Source organism: Brassica oleracea, chromosome C7, assembly GCF_000695525.1.
Source record: "Brassica oleracea var. oleracea cultivar TO1000 chromosome C7, BOL, whole genome shotgun sequence".
Lineage (NCBI taxonomy): Eukaryota > Viridiplantae > Streptophyta > Magnoliopsida > Brassicales > Brassicaceae > Brassica > Brassica oleracea.
This window is the reverse complement of record NC_027754.1, coordinates 46,950,797-46,964,480: the sequence shown is the minus strand read 5'-3', so window position 1 is coordinate 46,964,480 and position 13,684 is coordinate 46,950,797. Positions and strand designations below refer to the sequence as shown.

At 32.6% G+C, this 13,684-nt stretch overlaps 2 protein-coding genes and 1 long non-coding RNA gene across 3 annotated transcripts; 1 reads left to right on the top strand and 2 right to left on the bottom strand.

Moving 5' to 3' along the window:
* Positions 1-181: 181 nt before the first annotated feature.
* Positions 182-2,076, bottom strand: LOC106306395 (thioredoxin reductase 1). Its single transcript, XM_013742998.1, has 2 exons — positions 1,012-2,076; positions 182-476 (listed from the first exon to the last, which is right to left on the bottom strand). The coding sequence occupies exons 1-2, from the start codon at positions 2,036-2,038 to the stop codon at positions 406-408; spliced, it is 1,098 nt and encodes a 365-aa protein (XP_013598452.1). The 5' UTR covers positions 2,039-2,076; the 3' UTR covers positions 182-405.
* A 27-nt stretch (positions 2,077-2,103) lies between these two features.
* On the bottom strand, positions 2,104-4,324 carry LOC106306396 (ankyrin repeat domain-containing protein 2-like). The gene is made up of 8 exons (XM_013742999.1): positions 4,142-4,324; positions 3,920-4,041; positions 3,548-3,772; positions 3,309-3,457; positions 3,047-3,218; positions 2,836-2,928; positions 2,477-2,616; positions 2,104-2,373 (listed from the first exon to the last, which is right to left on the bottom strand). The coding sequence occupies exons 1-8, from the start codon at positions 4,176-4,178 to the stop codon at positions 2,274-2,276; spliced, it is 1,038 nt and encodes a 345-aa protein (XP_013598453.1). The 5' UTR covers positions 4,179-4,324; the 3' UTR covers positions 2,104-2,273.
* Positions 4,325-4,474: 150 nt separating this feature from the next.
* LOC106306397 lies at positions 4,475-5,912 on the top strand. The gene is made up of 4 exons (XR_001263141.1): positions 4,475-4,599; positions 4,913-5,013; positions 5,126-5,379; positions 5,466-5,912. It is a non-coding gene; the product is annotated as an uncharacterized LOC106306397 (long non-coding RNA).
* Positions 5,913-13,684: the final 7,772 nt, after the last annotated feature.

Here is a 13,684-nt window from a genome sequence, read left to right as displayed (position 1 = left end):
AGCTTCCACAAGCTCTGTACGTATCTCAATTGGCTATTTCTCTTGCAGATTTCTAGAAACCCACTTTCTGTATTATTTTACGAGAACCATTTTTTTTATTTTTATTTTTGAAACACTACGAGAACCATTTATATTATAATTTGCATTAGAATAGTTTGGGATAAATCACGTTCACTGGGTATTATGAATTGAAATGCATAATATGAGAATCCAATCTAATGGACTTTTTTGTGGTAGGCTCGTAGCTAGTTTAACATTAGAGCTACAGCTTTGAACAACATCCGATACTCAACTCCAACTGCAGTATTAAGAAATAAACAAATCAAAGTCCCTAAACTAATGCTAAAATGATCAATCAGAGATCAACTGTTGGCTCTATGACCAAAGCCTTATTTGAGCATTTCTTCAATCGCTCTTACCTTGCTGCGATCCAATCTCCTGTAAGTAGTGCTCCGCATCCAACGCTGCCATGCATCCTATACACAAAAACAAACAAGTTGAACAGAGCCGAACACAGTGAGATTTGAACATTGTTAAAATAACTGAAAGATCTCTAATAAGACTTGTTTCTACAACAACCAACCGTCTCTACTAAGCAATGTAACAACACAAGAGTAACTGAAAAAAAAAAAAAAAACCTTGGCTTGCATCAGTTATTAAAGCTTTATAGACAAAGCTAAACATAGTGAGAATGGAACAATTAAAGATATCTCTACTAACTACTAAGCAATGTAGCACAACACACTCACCCAAGACTTGAACCAACACAAACCTTATGGTCTAGAAGTAACTAGAATTCAAAGACTTAAACTTGTTGGAAACACACAAAGAAAGGTACTCTCTTTCTTATAAAATCTACAAGAAAAGGACATTATACACAGTTTCACGTTGATCAAGTTGCTAGACATTTAGAAAACCGTTGCTCTCTTAACTAAAGTAACTAGCTTTAACAAACGTTACTCCAACATTTGAAGATACATACAGTGCTAATGATAAGTAGAGAGAACTAACCAGTTCCAGCAGCTGTAACCGCCTGCCTATACTTCTTATCCTGAACATCCCCCGCCGCAAAAACTCCAGCAACGCTAGTCTCCGTACTCCCAGCCTTCGTCACCACATACCCATCCGAATCCAACTCAACCGCACCATCCAAAAACCTCGTAGCCGGCTCATGACCAATAGCGAAAAACAACCCACTCACTCTCAAATCCTCCACGTCACCAGTAACCACATTCTTCACCTTCAACCCTCCAAGCACCCCGTCTCCATAAGCCTCCACAACCGTCGAGTTCCACACCACATCGATCTTCGGATTCGCAAAAACTCTCTGCTGCATAATCTTAGACGCTCTGAACGCATCTCTCCTATGTATAATACTCACCTTAGATCCATACTTGGTCAGAAAACTCGCCTCCTCCATCGCCGAGTCGCCGCCGCCGATCACCGCCAGAGCCTTGCCGCGGAATATCGGCGCCGCTCCGTCGCAGACCGCGCACGCCGAGATCCCGCGGTTCCAGAAGCCTCCGCCGGAGCCATCGCCGGAGCCATCGCCGGAGCCGGGGAAGGTGAGGCGTTTCGCGACGGCTCCGGTGGCGAGGATCACGGCGTCGGCGATCACGGCTCTGGAGTCGGTGAAGAGCTTGAGCGGCTTGGAGGAGAAGTCGACTTTGGTCACCGTCTCGGTGAAGATTTTGGCGCCGAACCGCTCCGATTGGCGGCGGAAGTTGTCGGTTAGGTCTGCGCCGAGGATGCCGTCCGGGAATCCGGGGAAGTTCTCGACGTCGGTGGTGGTTGTTAGCTGGCCTCCCGGAGCGATGTCGTTGGCCATCCATCCTTCGAAGAGGAGAGGGTTAAGCTCGGCTCTGGCGGCGTAGATAGCGGCGGTGTGTGCGGCGGGGCCGCTTCCGACGATGCAGAGCTTAGTCTTGTGTGTTTCGAGTCCGTTCATGACGGCGGAGGAAGAAAACGCGGAGGCGAGAGACGGTGGTCTGCTTATCAAGGACTTGATAAGTAGCCGCGAACGATTCAGACAACTCATTGGGAACGAAGACGTTTCAAAGCCAGAGAAGAGTCATTGGTCTTTATTTAAGTGAAAATAAATAATTAAAATATTTTTTCTGAACAAAACAAATAATTAATCAAGAGAGTAATAATTAAAATAAAACACGATTAAATCAGGAAAACAAGTATACAAAAAGTCTGTGAGCTTGCTTGCTTTAACACACAACAACACAAGACAACATGATCTTAGAGAGCTTGCTTTAACCATAAGCTCAAAGGAAAGCGTCCTTCTCGAGCAGCTTCACCACCTCGACTTGGTTGTTGAGCTTGGCCACGTCAATGGGTGTCTTCTCGTCTTGGTTTTGCAGAGTCCTGAGACGCATAATACACAGAAAGCGTTATGTAACTAGTTGAAGTAGTCAAGAAGTGGTGTAATGGAGTCGTTTCTACACGAGTGGTGTGTTGTAAGACTTACACTGCAGCACCATTCTCTAGGAGAAGGCTAACACACTCTTTCCTCCCGTAACCAGCAGCGTAATGAAGTGGTGTGTTCTTGTTTTTGTCAACCGCGTTCACACTTGCTCCAGCGTCGATAAGGACTTGAGCACATTTCAACTGTAGAGTGGAAAGGGATCAATCCTTAGTTACAAATAAATAATAAGCATATAAGTTATCACTAATTCTTATCTCATTGAATCTTTAATCATGCTTCAAGTAATTGTGGCATACAAACTCGTAAGTAAGGTTACTTCTCTAACAAGTGAATGGTGATACTTAACTTTAAAAGATAACCAACTAAACCCGAATATTAAATTGACAAAGAGACTTGCATACCTCGCCGTATCCACAAGCAAAATGCAATGCTGTCCTTCCTTCAGAATCTTCTTCATCTTTGTTACCACCAGATTCCAAAGCATTTTTCAAACCCTACACATATCAATCCAATAAAGAGTTAAACAAAATAAAATTTTAATAGGTATATAGTGAGATAATAGCCAAATGGTTAAAGCATGTGAACGTTTAACAGAGTAGGAAGCAGTCTAACCTCAACATCACCAAGACTAGCAGTTTGATGAACAACAGACTCTTCTTCTTCTTCCTCACCTTCTTCCGCTGCTACCTCGGGTTCAGCTGAAGCAGTCTGGCCTGGCAAGCCAGCAACAGGCATACCCATTGCTTCACCAAGCTTATTCAGCACATCTTTATCATTCCAGTACCTAAATACCATAGAAAAATCCTTCCTCCATAAGCAAAAAAAAAAAAAAAATAACATGCGGAAACAAAAGATTGTAATGTATCAAACTAACTTCATCATAGCAGAAGGACCACCAGCATCAATCTCATCAAGTATAGGTTTCAACTCCGGATCCTCCTTCATCCTCGCCATACGCTCAGTAAAATGCTCTGCCGTTTCAGGATTCGAGAAAGCTTCCAAAAACGGAGACATTTGTGGATCCTGAATGCAAACAAAAGCCACAAAATACTCATTCAAATTTCAAAGCCACACCTACAAGAAACGAATCAAAAACGTAATATATTAACTTACCTGAACTAAGGCTTTACCAAGACGCTCAGCCATAGTCTGAAACTCAGGGTTATGCATAACCTGCTGCATCGTGCTAACATACTGTTGCGGATCAATGTTAGGGAAACCTCCTTCTCCTGCTCCTCCTTGAGCTGCGTTTGGGATAGATCTCTGAAGCTGCTCAGCTAATTGGTTAAAGGCGGGATCTTTAGCAATCTGCTCAGCCAATTCTCTAATGCTTGGATCCTGAAAACAAAACCCATCACTAGAAAAGCTCCAAAGAAAGACAAAACCGGTTTAGGGCCTAGCCGGTCTAACCACCGCCTAGCAATTTCTTGAACATTGGTTCATAAAACTATTTCAACTTCACTACGAGAGGCAAAGGACACGTACGTTGAGGATACCAGCCATGTTAGAGAAATCAAAAGCATTGAAATTGAGGGCAGCTGATGAAGGTGAACTCCCAGAGGCTGTTGATTCCGGTTTAGGACTCTCGGTCGAACCGGTTTTCTCATCTACACAGAGTAACAAAATTAACATCATCAAATCTGAGTGGAGAAGATTTAATTCGAAAATTGGAGAAATGAAACATCTCGGAGATCAGATTGTATATACCTGAAGGAGACAGATTCTTGTCTGGATTGGAAGCCATTAGAGGAAAAAGAGACGGAGGCAAGACCAATCAATCAAAGAGCAATGAGTAAAACCAGAAGAGGAGACAACGTTGTGGTGGCAAACGCACAAGCAAAGACGAAGACAACAGATAAATCAAATTTTTTTTATTTTACTTTAATAAACACTTTTATATTTTTGATGAAAATTATTTATCAGCTAGAAATGGATGTAGGCCCATTTCTAAGCTGTTTGGGCCCAGCCTTGTTCATAACCGGTTTTGGTTAGGATTGTAAAATTCTATGTAGATAATTTGTAATATTTTCTTGAACTGAGTCGACACATCAGCCTCAAGGAGCACAAAGCGATTCTTGATCAGGAGAAAGACACTCGTGTTCAAAATCTATTACAGGATTGTTGCTTCTACTTGTCAACCAAACAACATTTTGCGTCTCCTTCAGGTACTACTACTTGCTTTTCTTTTGGGTTATGACCAAACTGGATTGCTCACTATGTTAGTTTGTCTTGACATTCATTGTCTGATTTTTTTTGTCGGCTCATTGTCTGATTTAGAGATAGTTATTTTTTTTTTAAAAAGGGCATCTGATTTAGAGATAGTTTCTACCATCCATTATGGTTTTGCAATCTGTGTATATAATAAGTAAAGTTTCTTTGTTTTGCCAGACTTGGTTTGTTTTGTATACAGAGAGAGTGCTCATTTTCAAAGATGAGAATTGTGATAGAAATTAACTCATCTTGCTTTTTTTTTTCCAGCACACATCACACCTAGTCTCATACCAGCATATCATTGCTAGGAAACAACAGAGTTAGGAATTTCACAGCAGCCAGAGTCTGTAACCAAAAAAAGCGAAAGAGTCTGTCTCCCTTGTACCGCAAAGTTTTATTCTTTCATTTCATGTTGATACCCTTTATTATTTTCAAGTCCCTAACTAAATCTTGTTTTGTGTCTTCTTTTCTTTATTACAGGGGAGGAAAAAAATATTTTAACGAGCTGCTAACTACTTGACGTTTCAGACATAACCTCAGACTGTAGCTAATGATTTTACATCAAAAGTGGCAAAGTGTTTGTTTACAAGTTCAGACCTGTCACCACCGAGTACACCACAAAAGCAAGTCTCTTCTCAGAGTGACAACTTTCCATTTCTCGGGGGTGCCATGCTTGTATATTGCTTGCCTGCCACAAACCCTCAAACTATATCACATAGAGAGACTGCTTCAGGGTATAATTATTTTCTTCTCTTTGTCTTACTGACAATTAAAACTTTCAGCTGCCATTTTACTTATCAGATCCAATTCTGCAACACAGGTCATCTCTTGAATCAATGGAACGGGAGTCTTGTGCCCCCTGACCAGTTCATCTCAGAGTTACAGAAATGATTCAATGAAAAGACATCGACACGCAATGTGGGTTTAGCTTTCAGCCTTCACTTTAGACCATCTCCAACAATAGATTCACTATTAGAGTTCTAAATCAATTTTTTAAGCGAAAATAATTAAATTAAAAAATTTAGATACTTGTTTAATTTTACCCACTCCAATGGTAGAACCAATTAAAAGACATCGACACGCAAGGTGGGTTTCGTTTTCAGCCTTCACTTTAGACCATCTCCAACAATAGATTCACTATTAGAGTTCTAAATCAATTTTTTAAGTGAAAATAATTAAATTAAAAAATTTAGATACTTGTTTAATTTTACCCACTCCAATGGTAGAACCAATTAAAAGTTCTAAATTTCAAAAATTTGAAAATTTGTAATAAGAGATTTGATTAGTTGCATCACACTCTATAATAAAAAAAACTTATAATTATTGAATTACATAAAATTTAAATTAACTTGACATAAAAACATATAACATATACAAAAAAAACTTTTTTTTTAAATACCATCTCTCACAAAATGACACATGTCATTTAGAAGTGGATCCAAAACTTCCAATTGTAGAACCATATCTATCTAAATTATGTTTTTTTATTTAAATTTAATCACATAAATACTTAGATACATTATTTAGAAGTGTCTTAGATACTCATTTGGACATGTTCTTAGTATATGTTACATTATATAATGCTACAGCTGTTTTCACCTATACTCTTTACTGTTTCAATTTCCAGAATCCCACTCCCATGACCTCCGTGTAAGTCCAGAAACAAAATGCTTACGAACCTTTAAGTCCTGGTAATTGCTCTTTCTCACTATCATTTGAACCATGTTTTTTTCGTTTTGAATTTTTTTTGTCAAGTTTTTTAAATAGAAATTATAAATTTTTCAAAACTAGTAACTTTTCAAGGTTTTGAGGAATTTTTTTAATATAACTAGATTTTATTTGAAAACAAATAGAATATAATGTCATGTCATTAAGATCCTTAGAGATAATATGTTTATTTGCTTTATCACTTGTGATCACTAAATTTCTATCAATACTATTAAATTAGGAACATGCCCAATTGATAAAAGATCGTGTCCAACATATATTCTTTTTATTTAAGGATTAGTTATTATTCTCTTTATATATCCACATCCAGTTTTATTTATAACTTCCATTTGATTCCCCTAATTTTCGGATCAACTTGAGTCAAAAGACCCAGGACCTCGTAGTCCAGTGGTATCCTCCCTCCTCCTTGGGAAGGGGAGGTGACCGGTTCGACTCGCGGGGAAGGGGAGGCGTGTCCAGGACCCGTAAGAAGGTACAGACAAAGGCTGGCGTCTGGCCTAGGTGGTGGGCCGCAAGGTCAACACCTGGTTAATAAAAAAAAAAAAAAAACTTGAGTCAAAAGTCTACGTTTCATACAACAATCAATATAAGTAATCATATTAAACATGTTTGACAACAATATAATTGACATCAATTTTTTCACCCTATAACCTAACCTCGATTCTAATCCTAACACCTACACCTTTTATAAGTAAAATTAATTCAAAAGTTTTAATAGGTTTAGATAGATACAAACAGATCAATATAAATGTAAAAAGTCTAAATGGATAATCCTATTAAATTTTAATATTAAATAGGTTGGTTTATTTTATTGTCAATTATATTTGATATATATATATACTCTAAACGATTAAATGGGCTAATTTAGATACTTAATCATTTTAAGAATATTTTAATATATTAGGACTGTTTTAAAACTAATATTTTAAAAAAAATATTATACACAAAAAATGTTACATATTTACAGAAAAAAAAACAAAAAATTATAAAGCAACATTATATATGCGGCTGAAGATCTAGAATAAACAAATATGATTACAAAAAAAAGGCATACAGACATAGAGTATGTCGGGTCAACTTCTAAGTTGCTATTATTTTATAAAATACATCTGCGGGTGAAAATCTAGAATAAACAAATATGATTACAAAAAAACGGGCATACAGACATAGAGTAATGTCGGGTCAACTTCTAAGTTGCTATTATTTTATAAAATATTTTTTTATTAAAATTTATACACAAATATGATGACAAAGAAAAACAAAAATATAAAAATTAAATTTCTAAGAAAAAAATATAAAGGGCGGGTCAGAATCTAGTTAATCAGTTTAAAAAATAATTCCTTTTGTTTTTTATTGTTTTGATACTTTTTTTTCAACAAGTTTTTTTTAAAGAAAGTAAAGCGTTTTTCATAAAATTAAAAGTTTCTAAGAATTGTTTTATATAACTAGGGTGATCATAAAAACTTATGTGTAAATTTATGGTAACAAATAGAATATATTACCCTGTCATTATGATCTTTAGAGATGATATGTTTTATTTGTGTTAAACACTTATGATCACTAAGTTTTCCTAATCAATATTAATATTACAAAAAAAAGTCTTTTTTTTTTGTTTGTCAAAGATTGCATTTTTTTGTTTGTCAAAGATTGCATTGTTTTTTCTCAATTTTTTTTAGTTTTTCAAATTTTAAATAAAATTTTATATAACTAGAGTTATAATGATAACTTATATGTAAATTTGTGACAACCAATATTACATTTTATCATGTCATTGTGATCGTTAAATAGCTAAAGACACCCAAATCTCAACATACAATGTTGTACAATGCCACATAACGAAGTGAGATAGATAAATAAAACTCTTCCGTGCTTAGTAAATCAGCACTATGGTCCACATGAAGGATGAGGAGAAATAAGACTTTTCTCTCTGTGCTAGAATAATGGCAAGACTTTTCTTTTGGCAGCTCAAGTATTAGAGATCCCTTCTATGCCTATCATCGTAGCTTCCCAGCTGAATGCAAATATACTGAAACAGAGACGACCCTGCCAAAGTGCAAACACAGTAAACATCAGCTCTTCCGTGAAAAAGGTTGAGAATGGATTTTGTATTGGCAGAGGCAAGATGCGGTTATAACTTACGTTGAACCAAGGAAGAAAGCTAGTGAAAGATGAAAATTGAATAGGAATACAGAGACAACCGCGGTGAGAAGCATTGCCACTGATGTCGAATAAACCTACCATACATATCGCTAAAGGTTAAACCCCGTGTTTCAAAAGTGACTACTACTTATGCCGGCGTGCAAGTTTATTATTAACTTTACAATATTGTCTGCATATTTCATCACCATTGACACAGCAATACCACTGCAAAACAAACATGAGAATAATGTTTTAATGTGTTAAACTACATGTAAACTGAGATCAAAAGCGGCTTTTACCTGAGAGCATGGTTAATAATCATGAGTACTGTGATAAACGAGTAACCATGGAAGAATCCCCTGAAAAAATAGACGCCTTTAATACCAGAGAACATGCAACATAACAGCATAATAGTTCAGCCAGCTAATAATAATGAGCTCTTTGACACCAACATTACAAATAAATGGCATCTTCTTGAAATGAATAAAAATAGAAGTTTTATGCTGTATTTTTGGAAAGTTTTCATTTCATATCAAATCTACAATAGTTTTCTATAGAAATGATATCTTTCCAAAAATAACAGTTTTTAATAAGGATAACAATAATTTTTGTTAATAGATGAATATTTTTTCATAATTTTTCATCGATAGGTTGCATTTTTAAATAATTTTTAAAAAACTCATATTTATGGAAACTTTTCATTTTATAGAGAACTATTGTAGATTTGAGATTGTGACATAGGAATAAGGATAACAAGAATTTTTGTTGATAGATGAGTATTCTTTCAGAATTTTCATCAATAGGTTGCATTTTTTCAATAATTTTTACGAAAGCTGCTATTTTTGGGAAGTTTTTATTTTTATAGAGAACTATTGTAGATTTGGGATTGTGACTTAGGAATAAGGATAACAATAATTTTTTATGATAGATGAGTATTCTTTCAGAATTTTTCATCAATAGGTTGCATTTTTTTAAATACTTTTGTAAGAACCTGCTATTTTTGGAAACTTTTCATTTTAAAGAGAACTATTATAGATTTGAGATTGTGACTTAGAAATAAGGATAACAAGAATTTTTGTTTATAGATGAGTATTCTTTCAGAATTTTTCATCAATAGGTTGCATTTTTTTAAATACTTTTGTAAGAACCTGCTATTTTTGGAAACTTTTCATTTTAAAGAGAACTATTATAGATTTGAGATTGTGACTTAGAAATAAGGATAACAAGAATTTTTGTTTATAGATGAGTATTCTTTCAGAATTTTTCATCAATAGGTTGCATTTTTACAATCTTTTTGTAAGAACTTGCTATTTTTGGAAAAAAATTATTTTAATAGAGAACTATTGTAGATTTGGGATTGTGACTTAGAGATAAGGATAACAAGAATTTGTTTATAGATGAGTATTCTTTCAGAATTTTTCATCAATAGGTTGCATTTTTAAAATAATTTTTAAAAACCTACTATTTTTTGATAGTTTTCATTTTCAAAGAGAACTATTGTAGATTTTGGATTGTGACTTAGAAATTAATATATCAAGAATTTTACTTATTAGATGAGTATTCTTTCAGAATTCTTCTTCAAAAGGTTGCATTTTTAAAATAATTTTGAAAAACCTGCTATTTTTGGATAGTTTTCATTTTTACAGAGAACTATTGTAGATTTTGGATTGTGACTTAGGAATTAGTATAACAAGAATTTTTGTTAATAGACGAGTACTCTTTCATAAGTTTTCATCGATAGATTGCATTTTTAAAATAATTTTTGAAAAACCTCATATTTTTGGAAAGTTTTCAATTTATAGAAAACTATTGTAGATTTTGGATTGTGACTTAGGAATAAGGATAACAAGAATTTTTGTTGATAGATGAGTATTCTTTAAGATTTTTTCATCAATAGGTTGCATTTTTTCAATAGTTTTTACGAAAGCTACTATTTTAGGGAAGTTTTTATTTCTATAGAGAACTATTGTATATTTTGGATTGTGACTTAGAAATTAGGATAACTAGATTTTGTGTTGATAGATGAGTACTCTTTCAGAGTTTTTCGTCAATAGGTTGCATTTCTTAAATAATGTTTTAAGAACCTGCTATTTTTGGAATGTTTTTTTTATAGAGAACTATTGTAGATTTGAGATTGTGACTTAGAAATTAGTATATCAAGAATTTTTTTTATTAAATGAGTATTCTTTCAGAATTTTTATCAAAAGGTTGCATTTTTAAAATAATTTTGAAAAAACCTGCTATTTTTGGATAGTTTTCATTTTTATAGTGAACTATTGTAGATTTAGGATTGTGACTTAGAAAATAGTATAACAAGAATTTTTGTTAATAGATGAGTATTCTTTCATAATTTTTCATCGATAGGTTGCATTTTTTAAATACTTTTTGAAAAGCCTCCTATTTTTGAAAACTTTTCATTTTATAGAGAACTATTGTAGATTTGGGATTGTGACTTAGGAATAAGGATAACAAGAATTTTTGTTGATAGAGGAGTATTCTTTCAGAATGTTTCATCAATAGATTGCATTTTTTCAATAATTTTTATGAAAACTACTATTTTTGGGAAGTTTTTATTTCTATAGAGAACTATTGTATATTTTGGATTATGACTTAGAAATAAGGATAACAATATTTTTTTTTATAGATGAGCATTCTTTTAGAATTTTTCATCAATAGATTGCATTTTTAAAATACTTTTGTAAGAACTTGCGATTTTTGGAAAGTTTTTATTTTAATAGAGAACTATTGTAGATTTGGGTAGGCCTGAGACTTTTATCCGAGATCTGGATTCGATCCGAGATTCGATCCGGATCCGATCCGAAAATCCGGATATCCGGAGGGGCCGAATCCGGATCCGGATAGTAAAATGTTGGATCCGTCAAAGCCAGATCCGGATCTGGATACCTTAATTTTTTAGTCCGGATATCCGGATCCGTAAGTTTTATTGATAAATATTTTAAAAATAGTAATATCTATATATATAAATTAATTTATTTAATATATTTTTATTTTTATAATAGTATATATAAATTTTATGTAAATTTTGTAATATTATACATAGAAATAATTAAAAACATTATATATTATTTTTATTTTTTAAATTATTTTTCATATTTTTTATATTTTAATATTATTTTATATATATTTTAAGGATCCAAATCCGGATCCGGATATCCGCCGGATATTATAATTTTTAGAAGGATATCCGACACCCGGATATCCGAGAACCCCGGATCCGGATAAGGATAGTAAAATTATGGATCCGCCGGATAAGGATCCGGATCCGGATACCTTAAAATTGCCCGGATATCCGATCCGTCTCAGGCCTAGATTTGGGACTATGATTTAGATATAAAGATAACAAGAATTTTTGTTTATAGATGAGTACTCTTTCATAACTTTTCATGGATAGGTTGCATTTTTAAAATAATTTTGAAAAACTGCTATTTTTGGATTGTTTTCATATTTATAGAAAACTATTGCAGATTTTGGATTGTGACTTTGAAATTAGTATAACAAGAATTTTTGTTAGTAGATGAGTATTCTTTCACAATTTTTCATGTATATGTTTCATTTTTAAATAATTTTTGAAATACCTCCTATTTTTGGAAAGTTTTCATTTTATAGAGAATTATTGTAGATTTGAGATTTTGACTTAGTAATAAGGATAACAAGAATTTTTGTTGATAGAAGAGTATTCTTTCAGAATTTTTCATCAATAGGTTGCATTTTTTTTAATAATTTTTAAGAAAGCTGCTATTTTTGAGAAGTTTTTATTTCTATAAAGAACTATTGTAGATTTGGGTTTGTGACTTAGTAATAATAATAACAAGAATTTTTGTTGATAGATGAGTATTTTTTCAGAATTTTTCATCAACAAGTTGCATTTTTTCAATAATTTTTAAGAAAGCTGCTATTTTTGAGAAGTTTTTATTTCTATAGAGAACTGTTGTAGATTTGGGATTGTGACTTATGAATAAAGATAACAAGAATTTTTTATGATAGATGAGTATTCTCTCAGAATTTTTCATCAATAGGTTACATTTTTTAAATAATTTTGTAAGAACCTGCCATTTTTGGATATTTTTCATCTTTAAAAAGAACAATTGTATATTTTGGATTGTGACTTATAAATTAGTATATCAAGAATTTTTGTTATTAGATGAGTATTCTTTCAAAAAATTTCAACTTAGGTTGCATTTTTGAAATACTTTTTTAAAAACCTACTATTTTTTTATAGTTTTCATTTTTAAAAAGAACTATTGTAGATTTTGGATTGCGACTTAGAAATTAATATATCAAGAATTTTTCTTATTAGATGAGTATTCTTTCAGAATTTTTCTTCAATAGGTTGCATTTTTAAAATAATTTTTAAAAACCTCCTATTTTTGTATAGTTTTCATTTTTTATAGAGAAATATTGTAGTTTTTGGATTGCGACTTAGAAATTAGTATAACAAGAATTTTTGTTAATAGACGAGTTCTCTTTCATAAGTTTTCATCGATAGGTTGCATTTTTAAAATAATTTTTGGAAAACCTCCTATTTTTGGAAAGTTTTCATTTTATAGAGAACTATTGTAGATTTGAGATTGTGACTTAGTAATAAGGATAACAAGAATTTTTGTTGATAGATGAGTATTCTTTCAGTATTTTTCATCAATAGGTTGCATTTTTCAATAATTTTTACGAAAACTGCAATTTTTGGGAAGTTTTTATTTCTATAGAGAACTATTGTATATTTTGGAATGTGACTTAGAAATTAGGATAACTAGATTTTGTGTTGATAGATGAGTACTCTTTCAGAATTTTTCATCAATAGGTTGCATTTCTTAAATAATTTTTTAAGAATATGCTATTTTTGGAATGTTTTTTTTAATAGAGAACTACTGTAGATTTGGGATTGTGACTTAGAAATAAAGATAACAAAAATTTTTTTATATAGATGAGTAGTCTTTCAGAATTTTCCTTCAATATATTGCAATTTTAAAATAATTTTGTAAGAACTTGCTACTTTTGGAAAGTTTTCATTTTAATGGAAAATTATTGTAGATTTGGGATTGTGACTTAGAGATAAAGATAACAAGAATTTTTTTTTATAGATGCGTATTCTTTCACAATTTTTCATCAATAATATGCATTTTAAAATACTTTTTAAAAAACCTACTATTTTTG